This window comes from Ambystoma mexicanum, chromosome 3q (genome assembly GCF_040938575.1).
Source record: "Ambystoma mexicanum isolate Mex_15411 chromosome 3q, UKY_AmexF1_1, whole genome shotgun sequence".
NCBI lineage: Eukaryota > Metazoa > Chordata > Amphibia > Caudata > Ambystomatidae > Ambystoma > Ambystoma mexicanum.
In genome coordinates, this window is record NC_090926.1 from 1,099,168,335 (window position 1) to 1,099,187,677 (window position 19,343).

At 44.0% G+C, this 19,343-nt stretch overlaps 1 protein-coding gene across 8 annotated transcripts in view; it reads right to left on the reverse strand.

Annotated features, from left to right (window-relative positions):
* The window catches only part of CYP4F22 (cytochrome P450 family 4 subfamily F member 22), a 517,355-nt gene that overhangs the window by 252,134 nt on the left and 245,878 nt on the right, over nucleotides 1–19,343 (reverse strand). For 3 of the 8 annotated variants that reach the window (XM_069603850.1, XM_069603854.1, XM_069603856.1), the window contains exon 3: nucleotides 11,784–11,928. The exons of the other annotated variants lie outside the window; for them this stretch is intronic. In XM_069603850.1, the coding sequence (XP_069459951.1) occupies nucleotides 11,784–11,928 (145 nt within the window). The remainder of the gene's footprint in view (nucleotides 1–11,783; nucleotides 11,929–19,343) is intronic. 8 annotated transcript variants of the gene reach the window in all.

Sequence of the window (19,343 nt, forward strand, 5' to 3'; positions counted from 1 at the left end):
TGGAACCCACAGATTGCCTCCAGTAGCCTATCCTTGGACGGCTGCATGGTGGCTATTTTATGGCTATCAGTTTGAGCTATGCCTCTTCACTTATTCTCTTCTCTCTCTGATTTTCCACCTGGTCTTCTATTCCTATCCTCACTCTGTGCAACTCTCATCGTTCGTGTAGTGCTGGTATGCTTTATCTATCCACTAGTTTGTTTCCCACACTTCTCACAGAAGCTATATAATGGTTGATGGGCGTCCTTACACTGGCGGGAATTACATGGCACATGACGCTCTCCACTCTTACATGGCACATGACGCTCTCCACTCTTGCTTCTCCACTCTTTTTGACTGCTTACTCTCTTTTCTCTCCTCCTTTCCCTTCTCCCTTTTCCTATCTCCTCCCCTTACTTTCTTCTATGCACTTACTCTATCAGAATTGTCCCTGGACCTAATATGATAGCAACCTTGTCTGTTTCCTCCAGCCTCCCATTACTTTTTTTTTCCTCCCCACCACGCCTCCAGCACTATCTGAAATGTCGTCAGGCCTAGTATGATAGTCGCTTGTTTTGTTCCTCCCCTCTCTTTCTGCACCCCTCTCCCTCACCTTTTGTTTTTCTCCGGCTCTACCAGAAATGTCGTCAGGCCTAGTACGGTAGTCGCCTGTCTGTTTCCATTTCCTTCCCACTCTCCCCCTCCCTTCCTTATCTATGTCTTAGCTCTTGCACTATCTGAAATGTCGTCAGGCCGAGTACGATAGTTAATTTCACATCCTTACTGTTCATGGCCTGTAAGAATGTGGTTGTATTTTCCCTTGTTCCCTCCATTGCCTTGAAGCGATTTGAAACACATTGTGTATAGGCGCTATATATAAATAAACAATCATATCAATACTAGTTTGGGTGACAGATTGTTAACGTCATATTTTGGAATGTGCTAGGCCTAAGGTAACCAGTTAGGAGACAGCAAGTTATTTCCCACCTTAGAAAATTAGATGCACACATACCCCTGCTCCAAGAAACTCAACTTCCTCAAAAAGAATGCGATAGGCTTAAGGGACAATGAGTTGGGCAAGTTTGTTTCTCCAGGGCGGTGGACAGCAAAGGGGGAGGGGTGGTCGGTGCGATTCTTTTTCACAAAAAGCTTACAGTAAGTATTACTAGCTATCGGGCGGACAAGGGGGGTAGATGGATCCTGGTCGAATTCACTCTGAGTGGCACCCCGACCGTGTAGGGACCAAGCCAAACCTACCCCGAATTCTGGTGTACGTTGAGGCAGATGTTGCAAGGGTAAAATGCAGCGTAAATCATTGGGGGATCTGTAATCTTCCACTTTATTCCTTATATGATAGGAAGTCTAAGTGTAGGTTTATTCCCTCGAAGATGCACAAAACCTTTGAGCAGTGTGTACTTACTAATAACTTGACAGATGTCTGGAGACTGTGCAACCCCACGGTAGTGGAATTTACCTTTTTCTCTCAAATCCATTCCTCTAATTCGAAAATAGATTATGTGTTCCTCAGCAGAAGTTTGGTGAAGTATATATAGGTCTGATATGTTGCCCCTTGTTATTTTGGATCATGTGCCTGTGAATGTTTCCCTGGATTGGGAAATCTCCTCCACCAGAAGCTCTGAATGGCACCTTAATACTATTCTCCTGAAGGTACATGATTTGCGTAAATCGGTTATGTGATTTCCGCAGGAATTTGTCTTGCTTAACAAAGGGCGTTTGCCCTCACCAACAATGGTATGTGACACATTTAATGCAGTACTTAGAGAACACATCATTAGTAATGTAGCAGGGAAAAATAGGTTGGCGAGTCTGGGGGCAGTCAAGAGCCTGAAGGCCATCAAGGCATCAGAGGTGGAGTATCTGAAATCTCCCTCGGAGCACAAGTTAAAGAAGCGTATTAAAACAAAATGTGAATATAACAAAATGACTATGGAAAAGGCACCAGGAGTACTATTGAGATACCACTCCAAGTTCTTTGGCAGGGCTTATTTAGTGGGCTCATTGCTGGTGTCATATCTGAAAGCCAGTCATAAAAACGATAAAGTCGTAGCTTTGAAGGCTAAGGGCTCTTCATTACGTAGGGATGAGGGCATCGCAGGGGGGGGGGCTTTCAGACATTTATGAGACCCTATACCCGACTGAAACAATCCCATCATATGTATGCATATCTAGATAATACTCTGAACCTATTTCGATAGCGGAAATTAAGTTGGAGAAAGGCAAGTCGCAGGACCGGATGGGCTCCCCATAGATTTCCTCTACTCATTTGTTGATCTGCTTGCCCCAAAATTGAGATCCTTCTTCGAGTGTTATACCTCTGAGGTGGCTCCCGCCTGATCCTTCTAATAAACCATGATTCACTTAATTCCTAAACTGGGAAGAATCTATGGGCGGTCAATAACTATAGACCCATCTAGTTAATAAATTGTGGCTGCAAATATTTATGCCACAGTCTTAGCAATGAGACTCGAATCCCTGCTACTCAAATTAATACATAAGGACCAAACTGGCTGCCTTAAAGGCAGATTGTCATTCGCTAACACCCGTATGTTCAGGGATGTCTTGGATTTAGCGAAAAACTTTGAGAGACCCTCGGCTGCAGTAAATTTAGACGGTGAAAAGGCATTTGACAGGGTTGGATGGACAACCTTGGAGAAAGTGCTACGCTGGCGCAGGTTTGGCATCATCCTGCCCTAGCCATGGCATTATATTGGGGACCTAAAGATAGAGTATTTGTAAATGGCATTTTCTCCCGCTATTTCAAACTGTCAAGAGACACAAAAAAGGCTTACCCTTTCCCTGCATCTCCTTGTACTCTACCTGGAACCCCTGCTACAACGCATGCACAATAACGATTGGATCAAAGGAGTGGAGTCCCATGGGTTTGCTGCTAGAACATCGGCCTATTCGGATGATATCTTAGCTTACCGTGAGGACCCGCAGACTTAAATCCTGCACTTTTTAGAAGTCTCATGTTACTCAGCGATATCGGGTTGTAAGCTTAATGTGGAGAAAACATAAGTCATGCTCCTTAACAAATACTGTTATGGAGCAAACAGACGGTTTGGACATAAATGGCAGCAAGAGGGAATTAAATACCTGTACATCCAATTTGCTGGGCAGGCTCAGGATACGTAAAAGCTGAACTGTGACATAATTAAATCTAAGATAGAGGGCCTACTGAATAGGTGGTCTCCACTTCCGCTCTCATGGTGGGGACGACTAGACACCTTTAAAATGTGTGCATCTCTGCGGTACTGTAAGGTTTGGCAATGCTCCCCATGGAGTGGCAGACCTTCTTCATAGACATTGAGAAGTTACTGAGTAGGTTCTGTGGAAGAAGAGTAAACCCAGAATAGTCAATAATATGCTGCAACTGCATTCCTCGCACGGAGCAGTGGGCTTCCCAAACTTTAAAAGATACCTGAATGTACCTAAATGTATCTCTATCAGAGTAGAAAAAATACTACATATTCATCCCCCCCAGTGCCGTGGTAAAATAAAGTAAACCGCACACACAGGAAGTTTAGGGAGCAGGGATACACACAATCATAAATAAAATAGTAATTAAAAGTCAGCTACGATATAAAAGCACTCAATCAGTACACAGTCAGGACTAACATGCACTCCGCTGGCAACTCAATGCTGTGAAGGAGAAACACATGACCGCGGGCTGCGCAACCAGCAAAGAAAGACTACAAGGTGTTGTGTTGTGTTATTTGTGAACCTCAGGCCTTTTTTTGCAGCATTTAAGAAAAAGCACCTGGTTCACTATGACGATTACAAGTACTTTGCACACAAGGCTTTACCACGTGAACACAGCCTTGTTGTTCGGAACAGATCAAGAAGGGATGTGACTTGTCATACTACACAAACACCAATTTCCACTACTTATGAATCCCTTCTTCTAAAATGCCAACTTGCACCTTCCACCTCGCACAGCTTCGTACTCATTTACAGATCCCCTGGCTACTACAAAAACTTTACAGACACACTCTGCAATGCTCTGACAACTACCTTCAACCTACATCCAACACTTACCAGCATAGGTCATTTAAACATCTGGTTTGACTCCCCTGTAACCCCTATGACCCGATCTCTCTCAGACAACCTAGAACACTTCAACCTGGCACAACGGATCTCCACCTCCACCCACACTCGAGGCCACACCCTCGATGCAGCTTTTAGCTCCTCAAATATCATATCCACACTGCCTCCACGGTCCCCAACATGGACAGATCACTCAGAAATCTTCTTCTCCGTACCACTCTCAACCGCGGCCCATGCCCAAGGCCACGCCTGACCACTACCAACCTCCACACCTCTCACTCCACTCTATAACAAAGTCGTTATCACTCTGGATCTAGAAAACTGCCTCCTCACCCTACTGCCAGCACTCTCCCTCCAAGAAGGCCCCCCATCAAACTCTTCAACCTCTGGCTCTGAACGTCCTTGCACCCCTAACCCCAATAGAACTGCCTTCTCAGAGATCAGGCCCCACACCTAGTTGGTACACCACCAGCCTCAAATCACTAAAAACCCTCAAGCACCGTCTGTCTGGAATGAACCTGGAGAACCAACCCAACCACCCAGAACAAAACCACCCTAGCAAGACTAACAAGGGTATACGGATTGGAAATCATAAAACCCAAGAAAGCATTCTATGGGAACAGAATCTTAAACTCGTGCAACCCAAGCAAGGAATTGCAAAGAATAATTTCTGAATTTAATTCCCCAGGCTGCTCTACCCCCCTTCACCCGACTCCGAATCACTATGCTTTATCAGAATACTTCCACCATGTCGCTATCGACAGACACTCCGCCGTCATCTCTAAATTAGAAATAATGCCCCCGCTCATTACCCATCCACAGTCCACCCTCTGTCCAATCTCCCACCGATACAAACCATCGCCTCTTTCTCCCCAATCTCACACCACGAGTGCCTCTCGTTCCCAGCACAAAGTTGCCCATCAGGATCCTCAGAGGAACCCTACCTACCCACCCTCCTCAAAACATCCTAGCCTCAACCACTGCAGGCAGTATCGCACATTCAATCCTCAACCACTCCCTGACATCGGGAACCTTCCTGGAAGCCTTAAAAACCTCCTACATCAAAACCCTTTTCAAATAACATCATACGCTCAACCCACTCCTCCTCCAGAACTATTGGTCCAGCTCCAATACACGCTTAATGGCCAAACTCATGGACTGCACAGCACACAAGCAGCCCATTTCACTGAAGCCAACAACCTCCTGGAACCTGCCCAATCTGGCTTGAGACCACTCTGAGGAATGGAGTCCTCCCTAGTGTCCGTCTGTGATGACCCAAAAAGAACAGCGGACGCAGACGTTTTACGCTGTACTCATTCTTCTTGACCTTTCTGCAGCATTCAATACCATTGACCACACCATTCTTCTAGAAAGGCTACACTCTTTAGGAATCAAAAACACTGCCCTCACTTGCATCTCCTCACTCACATATCATGCTCCTCTACCCTTTCACCTCTACTTCACGACAAGTACCAAAAGGGGTCCCACGAGGAGCATCCCTATCTCCCCTCCTCTTCAACATCTATCTGAACCCACTCCAGCTCTCATACGCTCCCACACTCTCACCTGCTACAACTACACAGACGACACCCAGATTATCCTTAAAATCCCCAGCCTCCAACCGTGTAGATCCGTCATCATGCCTCTGAGATATTCACTACTGGATGACGACCAACTACCTCATCCTCAATCCTGGGAAAACGGAAAATACTAGTCTGCAGGAAAACAGCGCTGCTTCCACAACCAATTCCCTGGCCGCAATTCCTAGGCTACACCCCCCCTCACACTCCCCAGCAACCACCACCTCGGTTTAAAATCTTGGATGCACACTGGACACAGATGTATCACTCTCCCAACCGGTTTCTTCCATCTATGCATCCTCAGGCTTATATTCCCATACCTCACATATACTCACCGTTCCTGCCCCATCATCTCCATCTTCTACCGCCTGGATTATGTAAACTGCCTTTACCAAGGTGCATCAGTGTTTCAGCTAAGGAAACTGCAAATAACCCAACATGCTGCAGTCCGTCTGCTCATTACCATCCCTCCCAGAAAGCACATCAGCCATACACTAAGTGTCCTCCACTGGAGCCCTATTGGTTGATGCACTAGCCTTAAAGCCATGTGCATAACTAACTGTGAAATCCACAACACAGGCCCGGGATTCCTCCATGACACTCAGATCTGGCACAGCATCTCTCCTAGTTGAATGGCCCTCAAAACATAGTTCTTCCCTTGCCCCTCTTGAAACCCTCTCGCATTGTATACTGTTGATATGTGCACAGAAACACTGGTCCTTACCAAACAACACACCTATCCACCCAAACCTCCATGGATGCTGGGTGCAGCGCTCGCAGCGGCACACCGTGACAAATTTCACCCGCCCACACCCACAGACGATCGTACATCACTCCACCATCCTATCGGGCCCCTCTTCCACTCTCCCACGGATTAGACTTTCAATCTAGAGAGACCACAATTGGTGAGACCAGCCAGTCGCGTGGGAACTAGAAAAACAACATCAAAGATGAACGCTATCCGAGTTTAAGGTATGTATACCTTGCACTGCGTCTGTGGACACAGGCTACAGGCACTGCCACCCATCCATGCACTCTAGAATGCAACTATGGATATGCAATTCCGGTCTAGCAGCGAGCATAGCCATCCACACTGAAACCCCTGACGTACCTCAACACCTCTTCCATTAGTATACACCGACAACCTATGAAAAATGACGGTCTAGCTGGGCACACATTGAATCTCCGGCACTAGCACTCTATCCTAAACCACTAACAGCACCCGTCCATGTGCATGGCCTCCGGCCTACTTACTGGAGCTTAGTCAGCCCACCTAAGTCCTAACAAGGCAGAATGCACGCACACATCTTTTAATTAACTCTTAGAATCGCCCAACATGGACTACGGTCACCAAGGGCGTTCCAACCACAAAGTGCACTGCAGCCATACAAACGGGGAAAGGGAGCTAAATAAATGAGGAATACAATACAATACAATGTATTTTTCCTAAATTATTGATTCGTTAACATTTGCCAACAACAAGATGACCACTCTGCTGTGCAATACCACCAAAGGTAATATGATTGTCAGTTTCGTTTTAGAGAATTGTTAAAAAAAGAAAATGTTATTAAGAAAACAAAAACACTGTTGTTGGCTGAGAAAAAGTACAGATTTCTGCGCACGCACAGCAAAAACCTCTGGACGGAATTAGACCAGGTATGAAACAATTTGGGCATAAAGTGTTGACTACGGGAGAGGTATGGGGGCTTATTCCGTCCAGTAGTTGTTAAAATATTTGATGGAGAAAGTAGTGCCCTTTCTCCCAAAATTATAGCATTATCACCGAGGGTGCTGTGAAACAGAGGCTTTTTCAGAAATGAAAATGCTACCATTTATTTTTGTTTCGATGCGCGAGATAACCAGGGTTATTTCCGAAATAACCGGGATTAACTGAAAACGAACAGTGGAAAAAATGCCATTTCATGGAGCAAAAAGTATGAAATGGCATTAGGCTAGAGGTGGAGAGGGGGAAAGAGACACCATGTGAAATTATGGGACTGGGTGGGAGGGAGGGGGAGCAAGCTCAGAGCGCAAACGTTTTCTTATAACCGGAGTTATTTTTGCAAACACGCGGTTAGTGTACATTACGGGATCGGGAATGAAAGGGCATCACAGGAATAACCAGGGTTATTTTATGAATAAGCAGAGTTATTTGTAGTACATTACTGTTTTCAGGGTTATACTATCTGCGATTATAGGGAAAAAAGGAGAAAAAAAAGAAGAGTTAAAACAAATTTATTAATAAAAAAAAAGAAGGCAATGGCTAGTGACCTATAAAAAAACTATTTTATAACAAATCCCTTGAGATTGACTGAAAAACCCTTAGTTAAGGTGCAGTTACATTGTGCAGATTTAAAGCAACAAAACCCTTGAAATTCAGCAGTTGTAGGAAGTCAGGACCAGCTTAACTCAGCACGTTCCTGTTGCAAATCCCATGAGCACTTGCATATTATAAGAGAAGGGATTCACAATGACATACAAACTGGCATTATGGGAGACATCAACCGGAGCGCATAGAGTTAAGCTGGTCATGACTTCCCACATCTGCTGAATTTCAAAGGATTTATTGCGTTAAATCTGTATCTCAAGTGAAAATAAATCGATCATGGACATCCTTTTCTTCTCACACTGCACTGCCACATGGATATCGATCCTGCCGACCAAGTTCAATGTTGCTGACTTTTGCTGCATATATGGGGGGGCATCAGGTAGAGGGTACTGCCACTACCATTAATCTTTCCTTGATGCAGAGCCACCCATGCACAGTGATGTATATTACAGAAAACACCAAAACTTTAGCACTGGAACTAACAAAAAAATGCATCTGCTGAACCCAATTACCTTTTTTTCATAAAGGTACTGGGAAACTTTGCTGCCAAACAACTGCTGGAATACAGCGAAAAAGGAGAACTTGCTTCCCACCAATCAATAAGGCTTCCAACAATCACTGCACAATGAGGCACACTGCTCTATATGTAGGAGGTGATCCTGGTACGGTAAATGAAAACTGGCCCCTTCCCGATTGACCCAGCTACTCTCCTTAACACTGTCAACTACCCCATCCTCCTACACAGGCACCAACACCCATCGGGCGTTCAAATGGAACTGAAATGGATTTCTTTGTACTTCTTTCCAACAGGATAGTGTACAATTAGGCACCTATTGTTCAGATCCCACACTATATCTATCAGAATGGCTCTCTAACTGCTACATGAAGCTCAAAGTAGAGTCTTTCACTATCGCTTTCCAAATGGTATGTGGATGACACACAATTTCAAGCTGTAAACTCTGGGTGCAACAATTACTACACCTCGGCTGGCATTAACCTCGGATATGGCCACTAGAAGGTTTGGATACTTTTTGAGGAACAGAGTGTCCAGTACAAAGGTGAATGGTTTTGTTTCAGACAAAGAAGTGTTAACCTGTGGGGTCCCAGAGGGAGCATGTCTCTCCCCTCTGTTGTTCTACATATATATGAATATATGAAGCCATTGCACAATCTTCTGATAAACCACAGGGTGTGCATCCACTTGCGCGGATCACACGCAAATAGTGTTTAAATTGCATCTTCCCTGTGAGACCAATTTAGCTCATGTACAGTTAGTCTTTCAAGACCTCTCAGAGTGTCTCATAACTGGTTAGGACTAAATCAGTTGAAAACAGAGATTTTGCTTACACTGCCATCAGATATGTTGCTCAAAGTGTACTATGTTCTTATAGCGCCAAGTATTTTTTTGCATAGGTTTTTGCCAAAACCTTTCAGCCGAAAAAACAAATCAATTTTTTTGTTTGTTATTTGGATCGTTTTCCCAACACCCTCGTTCGCTACTCTCTAGTTTCTATTCCCCACACCCCTATGCCCCTTATACTCCCTCACCCCATCCCCCCATATTTGCAATGAGTTTTATGGGCCAAAACCTTCAGTAAAAAGCCTGGCGATGTAACATCGTACCGCTCAAATAACTTATCAGCATTTTGCAACTGTCGACGTACAATTGTTTAGTGGAAGCAAAATCTCTGGTAGTGTACATGGACTCCTCATTATCAATGTAACCCCAAATTAGTCATCTGATGAATTCCAAAATGTATCATCTGTGAAGTCTAAAACATCTGCACCCTCTGCTACGACAATTGGCTGTGCCACTCTAGCCAGGGCTATAATAGGTGCTAAACTGGACCATGGTAATGCCCTTTATACAGGCCCTTTATTCAGGCATAAACAAGCAGCGGTTCATCCGCCTCCAAAGGCTTATAAATATGGCAATTCGAATCACATACAACTCAGGATAACGGATCAGAAATCCTTTGCGTAAAAATTGTCTCCCTGTCTAGGAAAGAATCAATTTCAAGATGGGGAGATTGTTCCACAAAACATTACATGGCTTACCCCCGATTTAGCTAATAGTTTGACTGATACCACGCTGACAGACCACTGAGATCATCACTCAGTCTGTCCATCCGTACACCCGGATTACAGAAAGCCAGATCATTTGGGAGATCAGGGATAGTGGTAGGGAGTAAATTGTGGACATTCTTCCCAGGACATCAGAGAAATACCTGACCTGCTGCAGTTTAGAAAGAAGTTAAAAATCATGCTGTGTGATGACTGATCTCTAGCAGTGCCCGAACAACAACTACAGGGTCGTGGTGCCTCCTGACTTTGACCTCCGTTCCTGCTGGTAGATGCGAGGGCGCATTGAAATTTGGCAGTAGCGCCATGCTTCCATTAAATAGAAATAAAGGATAGTTTCAACAAAGGACTAGATGAACGCGGTTTACTGCATCCAAATGGAGATTATCTACATAGGTGTGAACCTTGACCACAGTCCCCCTTTTCCATGGCCATCCACTGTGGCACCCCCACCCTCTCCACTAAAGCAAAAAACCTAGCTATACCTGCCTGCAGTAAGAAATGTCATCGTAAATAAATATGCCCTTCCAAAACCTACCATGTGTTAAAACCGGTGACGTCATTCAAAAACATGCATCACAAAGAGGAGTGGGAAAGGCCAATGGTGCTGGCAAGGTAGACTACTGCAACAGCTAGCATCTGCACCTCACCAAACACCTTACCAGCGTCTTCTAATTTATTCAAAACCAAGCGGCATGGCTCATCTTGATGGTGAAACTATGAAAACAAATAACACCAAAACTGAAAGCCATGCACTGAATCCCACTGGAAAAAAGGATTGCATGTGTGCACCATCCGAATGTCGTACAATGGTAAGTCCCCAGCCTACCTCAATTGCTTCATCAAGAGGAAAGGCCCACTATAACATCATGATCCTTAATTGCCGAACATTTTACATTTTGGTTACATTTTGGTTACCGTCATGCAGAAGAGAGTCAGTGGTGCCTGCCCCAAGAACCTTCTACCATATGAAATAAATAAGAATGTATTATAATTGGCACAGATTTCATCCAACCCCTGGTGCCAGGATCTTATTCAACTACAGTTAACCACAGGTAGTCTAGCACCAATGACCACATGTGACTTCATGTAACAATGTCTCACCATCTACACTGCTCTCATCCAACTCCTCAGCTCTAGTGATGCAACTAATTGAATTTCTGAGCCTTTGGATGATTCTGCTCTTCTTTAGCAGCGACGGAATATCTTGAATCACATTGCAGGCCATTCTGCTGTGCTCTTGCTGAGCAAGCTTACCCAATAAGGTGTTGTGTTTTGTAACGTAAAAACTTTCTGGACGAACCTCAATCTAGGAGCACACTCAATAGAATGACATACCAGTAGGATATGTGTGTAAAACTCAGTCGCACACAGTGCAACTACTCCTACCACACAGCCTCTCATTCTACTCAGCGTACCACTTTCACGATATTGAGAACTCAAATATTTGTTTCTCTTATGCATGTGCCTCATTCATGTATCCAGTGTTCACTCTATCTTTTATCTGTGCCCTTGAACACTTACTTTGTGCTACTTCTTACCAATAGTGCTCAGATGTATTCGTGTATTAGGCCTAACAAACATTTCATTCTAATCAAGAACACCGCCATCATCAGTGAGTGCATCCAACGCCAAGGAGCGCAGGTGTTGCCATCCACGCGGATCTCATAAAATGTAATGTTCAACCAAGCTCATCCATCTCCAGCTGCAACAGCGGCCACAACCAGCACAGCCATTTACTGTACCTGAAGCAGTCGCTATAGCCTTGACGTACTGCGGGTGCCAGAAGCTCAGAATCGGCATCATGGGTCCCAACCACGTCAGGATTCCGTCAGGAAATTTTTTGACTAACTCAGCCACTACTACCATTAGCTCCTCTGAAGGTACAAACTGTAAATAAATAACAAAATACGAACAGATGGAGCTTTGTCTCCATTTGTTTTCACTTGCAACATTTCATAAAATAACAAAAGAGAAATGGACTCTTAAAGGAACCTACAACCGGATCAATTAAAGTGCAACAATTACAGACAATTTTATATTGATATTTTCACCAACTAAACAGTGAAAAACAACTGTACGACTAGTGCAGAAATGACATCTGATCGGACTGACGAGTTCATGAAACATTTTGCAGTTTTTGATCTTTTCCCATTTTGGAGCTAAATTGCTGGTCACTTTGGGAACGTGCTGTTCATTGGAGCAGATTCTGCGATCTGGATTTTAGTGTCAATTGGTTAATATTCAAGTCAAGGACACAAACCCAGAATGGAACATGCACAGAAACACAACAGGTCTAATTAATGAGAACCATCTTACAGAGACCACTGTAATAATGATGATCAGTTACTGCAGAGATCCGCATACATATGAAACAGAAAGAAAGGCTCATGCTCCCAATGATTATAGTTAATCCTACCTGCTGCTGGTTGAAACTAAGGTTGACAAACAGATTGGTAAAAACAGGGCATCCATAAACAAACTTCATGTGTCCTTTAACGTGGGGGTCAAAGTCAGCGCTAACTGAGGGAGATTATCAATCTTTTGTTAATAGGATCACTTCTTGCTTCCATAATGTTCACAGTTATGCACTGTTCTTTTTGCAGCTAAAGCACACCGCCTAATTCACCACTAAGCAAATCACTTCAGATCGGCTCCTGCAGAGCTGGGAACCAGTAGAACTATGCGTAAGACATGGTTAGCTCCTGCTTTCTAGTTCATGCGTGGCTATGAAGTGTATTACACAGAGAGTTTTCTCTGCTTAAAGAAGCACATTTGGGGAATTATCCTGGGCAAGAAGAGTGCAAATCTTCATTGTGTTCTCCATGGTGGCATCCATGGAAAGGTAGAAGGAACTACATGTAGATTAATTCTCACTACATACATGGTGGCATTTTGTTTGTAGTTTTTTTTTAAAGTTGTGAAACGACAACCGTGCTGTTTCTCAATAAAACATAAGCAGGCTCTCCGGGGTGATACCAGATAAAAAAAATATGATTGTGCAAGCATTACCAGTCGGACTTCACACTCAACTATTTGGATTTAGTTTTTGGGAAAACATAAGATACTAAACAGCAATATACATGAGTTACCTGTCTATGGTGCCAAGATACCATATCCAGAGGGAGGGTGGTGCGCTCCACAAATACATTTTATGTTATCACCAGTTGTCTTTACACACACTTTTAACTGAAATAGTGATGGGCACTTGACCAATGGTCTATAATCTCATCAGGATTGAGGATGAAGATGAGTGGTGTTTAAGCCTCTTTTACTCTCTATAAGCAGGCCAATACTCCCAGCAAAGAAAAGGAAACTGACACAAATGGAGCCTTTCCCCTGCTTTTGCCCACATGCACCGCTCCACTGATATGTTGTGATCAGGAAGTCCACACGCACCACACCACAGATATGTTCTGATCAGGAAGCCCACACACAGCACTCCACAGATATGTTGTGATCAGGTAGCTCACGTCCACCGCTCCACAGATATGTTCTGATCAAGAAGCTGACGTGCACCGCTCCACAGATATGTTCTGATCAGGAAGCCCACACACACCGCTCCACAGATATGTTCTGATCTTTCATCAGGAAGCCCACGCGCACCGCTCCACAGATATGTTCTGATCAGGAAGCTCACGTCCACCGCTCCACAGATATGTTCTGATCAAGAAGCTGAGGTGCACCGCTCCACAGATTTGTTCTGATCAGGATGAAGCTCTACTATTACTGCTGGATCCAAAGAGGAAAAATTGATTCTTTAATGAGCATGAATGATAGTCCAATTAAATGTTTATTACACAAAACATTTCTGTTTTAGAGTAGCTGATGGTTAGCTGAGGGTATTGAACAAGCACAGGAGGAAAGAACCCAGATTTCGAGGATTTTAGATGTTATTATGCTGGACATTTAGGGACCTACACTTTCCAAAAAATCATTCTGTAACCCCTATGCATGGTCTTGCACTTCTAGCGCCTAGATGCCTGAGGGTTTGGTGCGCTGAAATAAATGCTAATGAATAAGTAAATAAAATAAAGTTACAATGGTTGGATCGAGGGAGCATATTATCAGGACACGGGGCTCGCTACGCCTCTGTGCTCACTTCGGACCAGACACACTCTAGGATTGACGTCCATTTGCAGTCGCACAGAAACAGAGTTTCTATTCAAGAAACTGCACAGCCTGCTTTGAGTGTTTCAGCTGCAGTGAATCCTCCTAAAGCATCATACTGTAGCGTATTAGGGAACATCACGGTTACAAAATAGGAAACACACCTGCTACACATAGTACATAAACCTTTACACCATAATGTGACATTCTTGATTGATTCTGAAAGAGCTGTAAAAACATGTTTAATACATTAGCTTTTTTAATGGTTAAAATAGCTGTGACTTTGGGCTACAGCAAACCCAATGTACAGGACTAGTCAGCTTGGTTTCAAATTGGAGCTGACAGCGATGTTCTATTGATGTGCCATGGCAACCCTCTCCCATGCATCCATACCTGTCAAGCATGACAGTTCCGTGAGGACTCTTCGAGACCGTGCTGCTTTTTTCTCACACTGCATGCTGGGACTTGAAAGCCCAACCTTGCAATGGAAAAAACGAAACTACTAGTTCCTGCATGCAATTGGCAGCACAAAAAACAGGACTGGCTTGAGGTGTCATGCATGGAACTGGGAAACTTGGCTGGGCGATGCATCCATTCTTATTTTCCCCAAATCAAACAGCCCAAAGCAAAAGCCTTTGCATATCTACACTTTTGCAACAGTGTGATATGATATGATATATGGCATTTATAACGCACCTATACACAAGTATTTCAAGGCGCAATGAGGCAATGGAGGGGAACAGAGGGAAGACAGACAACAATCCTACTAGGCCAGGTGACATTCAGATTGCGCAAGAGCAAGATGATGCTAGACCATATGGCACTGCCCATGCGCAAGCATTGGCCTATTAGCAATGCTCCCTCTGTCCACAGTGTGGCACTGGACTTAAGTCACTGAAAACATTGCCGATTCATGAGCCTGGATCATTCCATACAAGTCTACTGTTCCACACTGGGGCGCTGTCTATCAAAAGAAAGTTGAAGCACAGTTCATAAGTATTAAAGAGTGAAAGGGTGATGACATTTTTTACGGAGCCAGTGGCCCATGGATTCAAGTCATGGACCACTAAAGAAAAATCATTTCCCTCACCTGTTCGACTCCTCCCTACGCCTGCAACCTCCTTCGCAGGTTTTCCTTCCATTCACTCTTGCTCTCCCTACCTGTGACATAATGTTGGATGTCCCCACGCAGAGGCAAAACATGCCACAACAAGCATTAGGCGTTGAAAATACTTATTTTTTTTATTATTATTTGTTTATTATTTATATTGTGCACCACACCCGAAGGTATCTGGCCGCATTACAAGAATATGCAATTTCTTAGTTGCACGCAAAAAATATATACAAGGGAGCAGTGGGTAAAGGGCGAACACTTGACAATACTTACAATAAGCATAGAATATTTTACAGTATTTGCACTATTTACATTCATGGAAATATACAGTTACACATGTAGTGGCCAAGCATGCTATTAAGGTGTTTAGTAAGTGTATCATTGGATATCAACCAGTTTTTCATATCTTTCCTAAATTTATAGAAAGATTGCTCCGCTCTTAGACTGGCAGGTAGGGAATTCCAGAGTTGCGCTGCCATAACTGGGAAGCTGCTGCCGCCTGCTTTTTTGAGTTTGTACCTAGACACTTGCAGACAGTTAGAATTAGAAGACCTAGTCAGGCGGCCGTGTTGATTTTTGGTACATTTTTCCATCAAGTATAGAGGGGCTGCCTTATTGAGGCTTTTGTGAGTCAGTGAAGGTATTTTAAGCTGTATTCTCTCTTTAATGGAGAGCTAGTTGTTGTCGCGTCTGGTGGCCGATATGTGTTGTCTGCGTGGTATACTCAGAGCAGTTCTCGGAGCATTGTTCTGTAGGATCTGGAGTTGTTTGATAATGTATTTGCTGGCACCTAGGCACAACACATTGCAACAGTCGATTTTGGATAATACTAGGGCTATGGCTAAGATAGAGCAGCTCTTCACAGATAGAAATGGTTTGCAGGATTGAATGAGTTTGCATGTGTATGCTGTTGCATAGGCTGTTGCACTCACCTGTTTGTGCAAATTCAAAGAGTCGTCGAGGTAGAAACCCAAGGTTTTTGCCTCCTTAGCAATTTGGATGTTGTTTCCATCAATGCCGAAGGACCGGTATCGGTCACTCAATTTATTCATGTTAATAGGAGTGGCTAGGAGGAGAAGCTCCGTCTTCTCATCATTCAGGCAGAGGATGTGTGTGGCCAGCCAGGCCTGAATGATGAAGTATATTGTATTTATAAGGATGAGATCTTTGTCATAGTCACCAGTCAGAGGTATGAGGAGCTGGGTGTCATCTGCATAATTAGTGTAGGTGACACCCAGCGAATCCAGATCATCAAACAGTGGTTTGGTAAACGCATTGTACATGGTTGGTGAGACACAGGATCCTTATGGAACTCTACAGGAAATTCGGATAGTGCCAGCTGCGGCTGTGGCAGAGAAGACTCTCATGGATCTGTTATTTAAAAAGGAGTGGATCCATGCTGTTGCTTCTGTTGAAAAGTGTACCACGGTGTAAAGGTGCTTACATAGAATTATATGATCAAAGGCGACAGTCAAGTCCAGCAGAAGCAAGAGGGCAGATTTACCTTTATCTTTCAGATCATCGATCTGTATCTTTAAGTCGATCAGGGCTGTTTTAGTGCCATATTGGGGCCTGAAGCCAGATTGTCCAAGTAGTGTGTTGGCCTCTAGATAATTTAGTATTTGGTTGTAGGCGGCTTTGTCAATTATCTATAGTAAGAAGCGGACTGTCGTGATGGGTCTAAAATTTGTAGGTATATTTCGGTCTAGAAATAGTTTTCTTAATAGAGGGAATACCCATGCATTCTTTAGATTAGTGGGGACAGAACCTGTGCGGAAGGAAGCATTTATCAATGAGGTGATGAAGGGGGCGAGTACACTCTCTGCTTCTTTTATGATGGAGGCAGGACAGGCGTTGCCTTTGCATTTGGAGGTTTTAAGGGAGGATATGATTTTTTGCACTTCTTTGGGAGACACAGGGGAGAATTTGAAGCGCTCGGCAGGCATGGGGGTAGTAGAACTTTGAATCCTCATATTTCCTTGGGTGGGTAGATTTAGTTTCTTGGTGGCTATTTTATTTTGGAGCATAGTGATTTTGTTGGCTAATGCTTCTTGAATATTGGTACACCATTTTTGATCTTTAATGCAGTTATCTGTGGGGGCGTGGACGATTCAAGTTCTCTTAAGGTGTTAAAAAGTTCTCTAGTTCTGGAACTTGCCTTGTCAATCCTGTTATTATAGGTTTCACGTTTTGCTAGGAGAATTTCTTCTTTGTAGGTGGCTGTAGTTTTTAGTAGGGTGTCTTTGTTAGCTATGGAGTTTTTTTTCCATATGGATCAGATAGTGATTTGGCCATAGTCTGTGCTGCTTGGTCCGGGGGGTTGTTGAATCCTAAGTTGAAGTAACCTAGTGTGAGGAGTTGTGACGAAGGCTTTGTATTAGTTGAGAGCAAGGTGTTAATGTCTTCTTCAAAAGGAATCTATGGGTCCCGGAGGTCTGTAGATCAGATGAATAGTTAAGGTGCGTGATGCGGTCAGTGGAAGCTTGATCGTCTGTGATTCACAAGATGATATGGGCTCGTGTGGGACAGTTCTCAGTCCTTGTGAAGCTTTGGCAATGTAGGCGATGACGCCACCTTTAGAGGATTCACTATCCGATCTGATCACTGTGTAGTCAGGTGTGGCTATGAGTAGGGGTGGGCCTACTGCAGCATGTAGCCAGGTCTCAGTGATTGCGAGGATATCCAGTTTCTTTTCAATTATAAGGTCGGCAATCTCTACTGCATGGACTACCAATGATCTGGCATTGATCACGCTCTGTGGATAGTGACAGGGTTCTTGCTGTGGGCAGGTGGGTTCAGGGTGTGCAGGGTTATTTTTATTTTTGGGAACAATTTTGGGTTGTTTTTTGGGGCCTTTAAGGCCTGAGTGGAGGATTGATAGTGGTAGGGGAGGCATGAGGGAGATTGTAATGTTTGCCTAGTCTAGAGCAAAGCCTGAAATGTTTGACTATGGTTGGGCATGGGCAAATAGTAGTCAGTGATGAGAAGGTTTTCATGGCTAAGGACTGAGGTGGTGCCTTGGCGGTGGGAGTGGTGTACATTAAATCCAATGCAGGGAGGAAGGGAGTGGGTTTGATTATGCCTGTGAGATTCAAGGGTCTGAGGATGATGGTGGGTTTGATGCCACAGTCAGTGGTATAGTGAAGGGCCATAGCCGATGCATCTCTGGCCTTGTCAGAGGTGGTCAGTGTAGTTATAGGCTTGGTGGTGTAGGCACTTAACAAACAGACCGTAATATGCAAGGCAATGTGTAGTAAGGCAGTGTTGTATATCAGCGAGGCATACATGATTATAAATCACAATGGAGAGGGCAAAATATAGGCATTCGAAACTACAGATTACAGGTTAATGCAAGACAAGATGTGCAGGCATGTTAAATTTCAAACAGCGAAAACATGGGTGGGTTTGCTTGCTAACATTGCTGAAGGGCACACCTTTTACTCTCGTAGCATCTCAGTCTTGAGAACAGCTATTTCCGGTGGCACTTGGCTAGCTGAAGTCACTGAACAAAATTGTAAACATTTTCTTTACCCACATAAAAAAAAAAAAAATAAAAAGCTGGCGCACAAGTAGAGAACTTGGATTATGCACCTTGCAAGGCCCTTTCAGCCTGTACCCTATGCCGTAGACAACCTCGGTCTCAAAAATGCTACAGAGGTCTCACAATGTAAACTTGGAGTGCACGGTTAGCAGTGAATTGCGTACAATTTTTAATAGCAATCAAAAAATATTTAAGCAGGTTTTAATGTACTATTTAAACAGGTATCTTCTTATCTAATGAAAAGTCCAAGTAAAACTCGCTTACCATCAGTCTGGGACTTACTCAGGAATAGTGCGCTTGCCCTGGCATGGTCGGATTGGTTCGATTCCAGGGCTAAATAGTATACAGCATGGCGCTAGTAGGCAGAGGTTTGGTGCACAGCGCGATGCTGGTGATCGGCTGGGCTCGCCTCGAGTCAAATGTTAGTCTATAGATAGGGAGGAGAACTTTGGATAACAGCAGGCGCAGCGTTGATCTCAATGGCAGGATAAAAAGAGGGATGGGCCGCTATGTGCTAGGCTCAAATAACTTCTCAACATT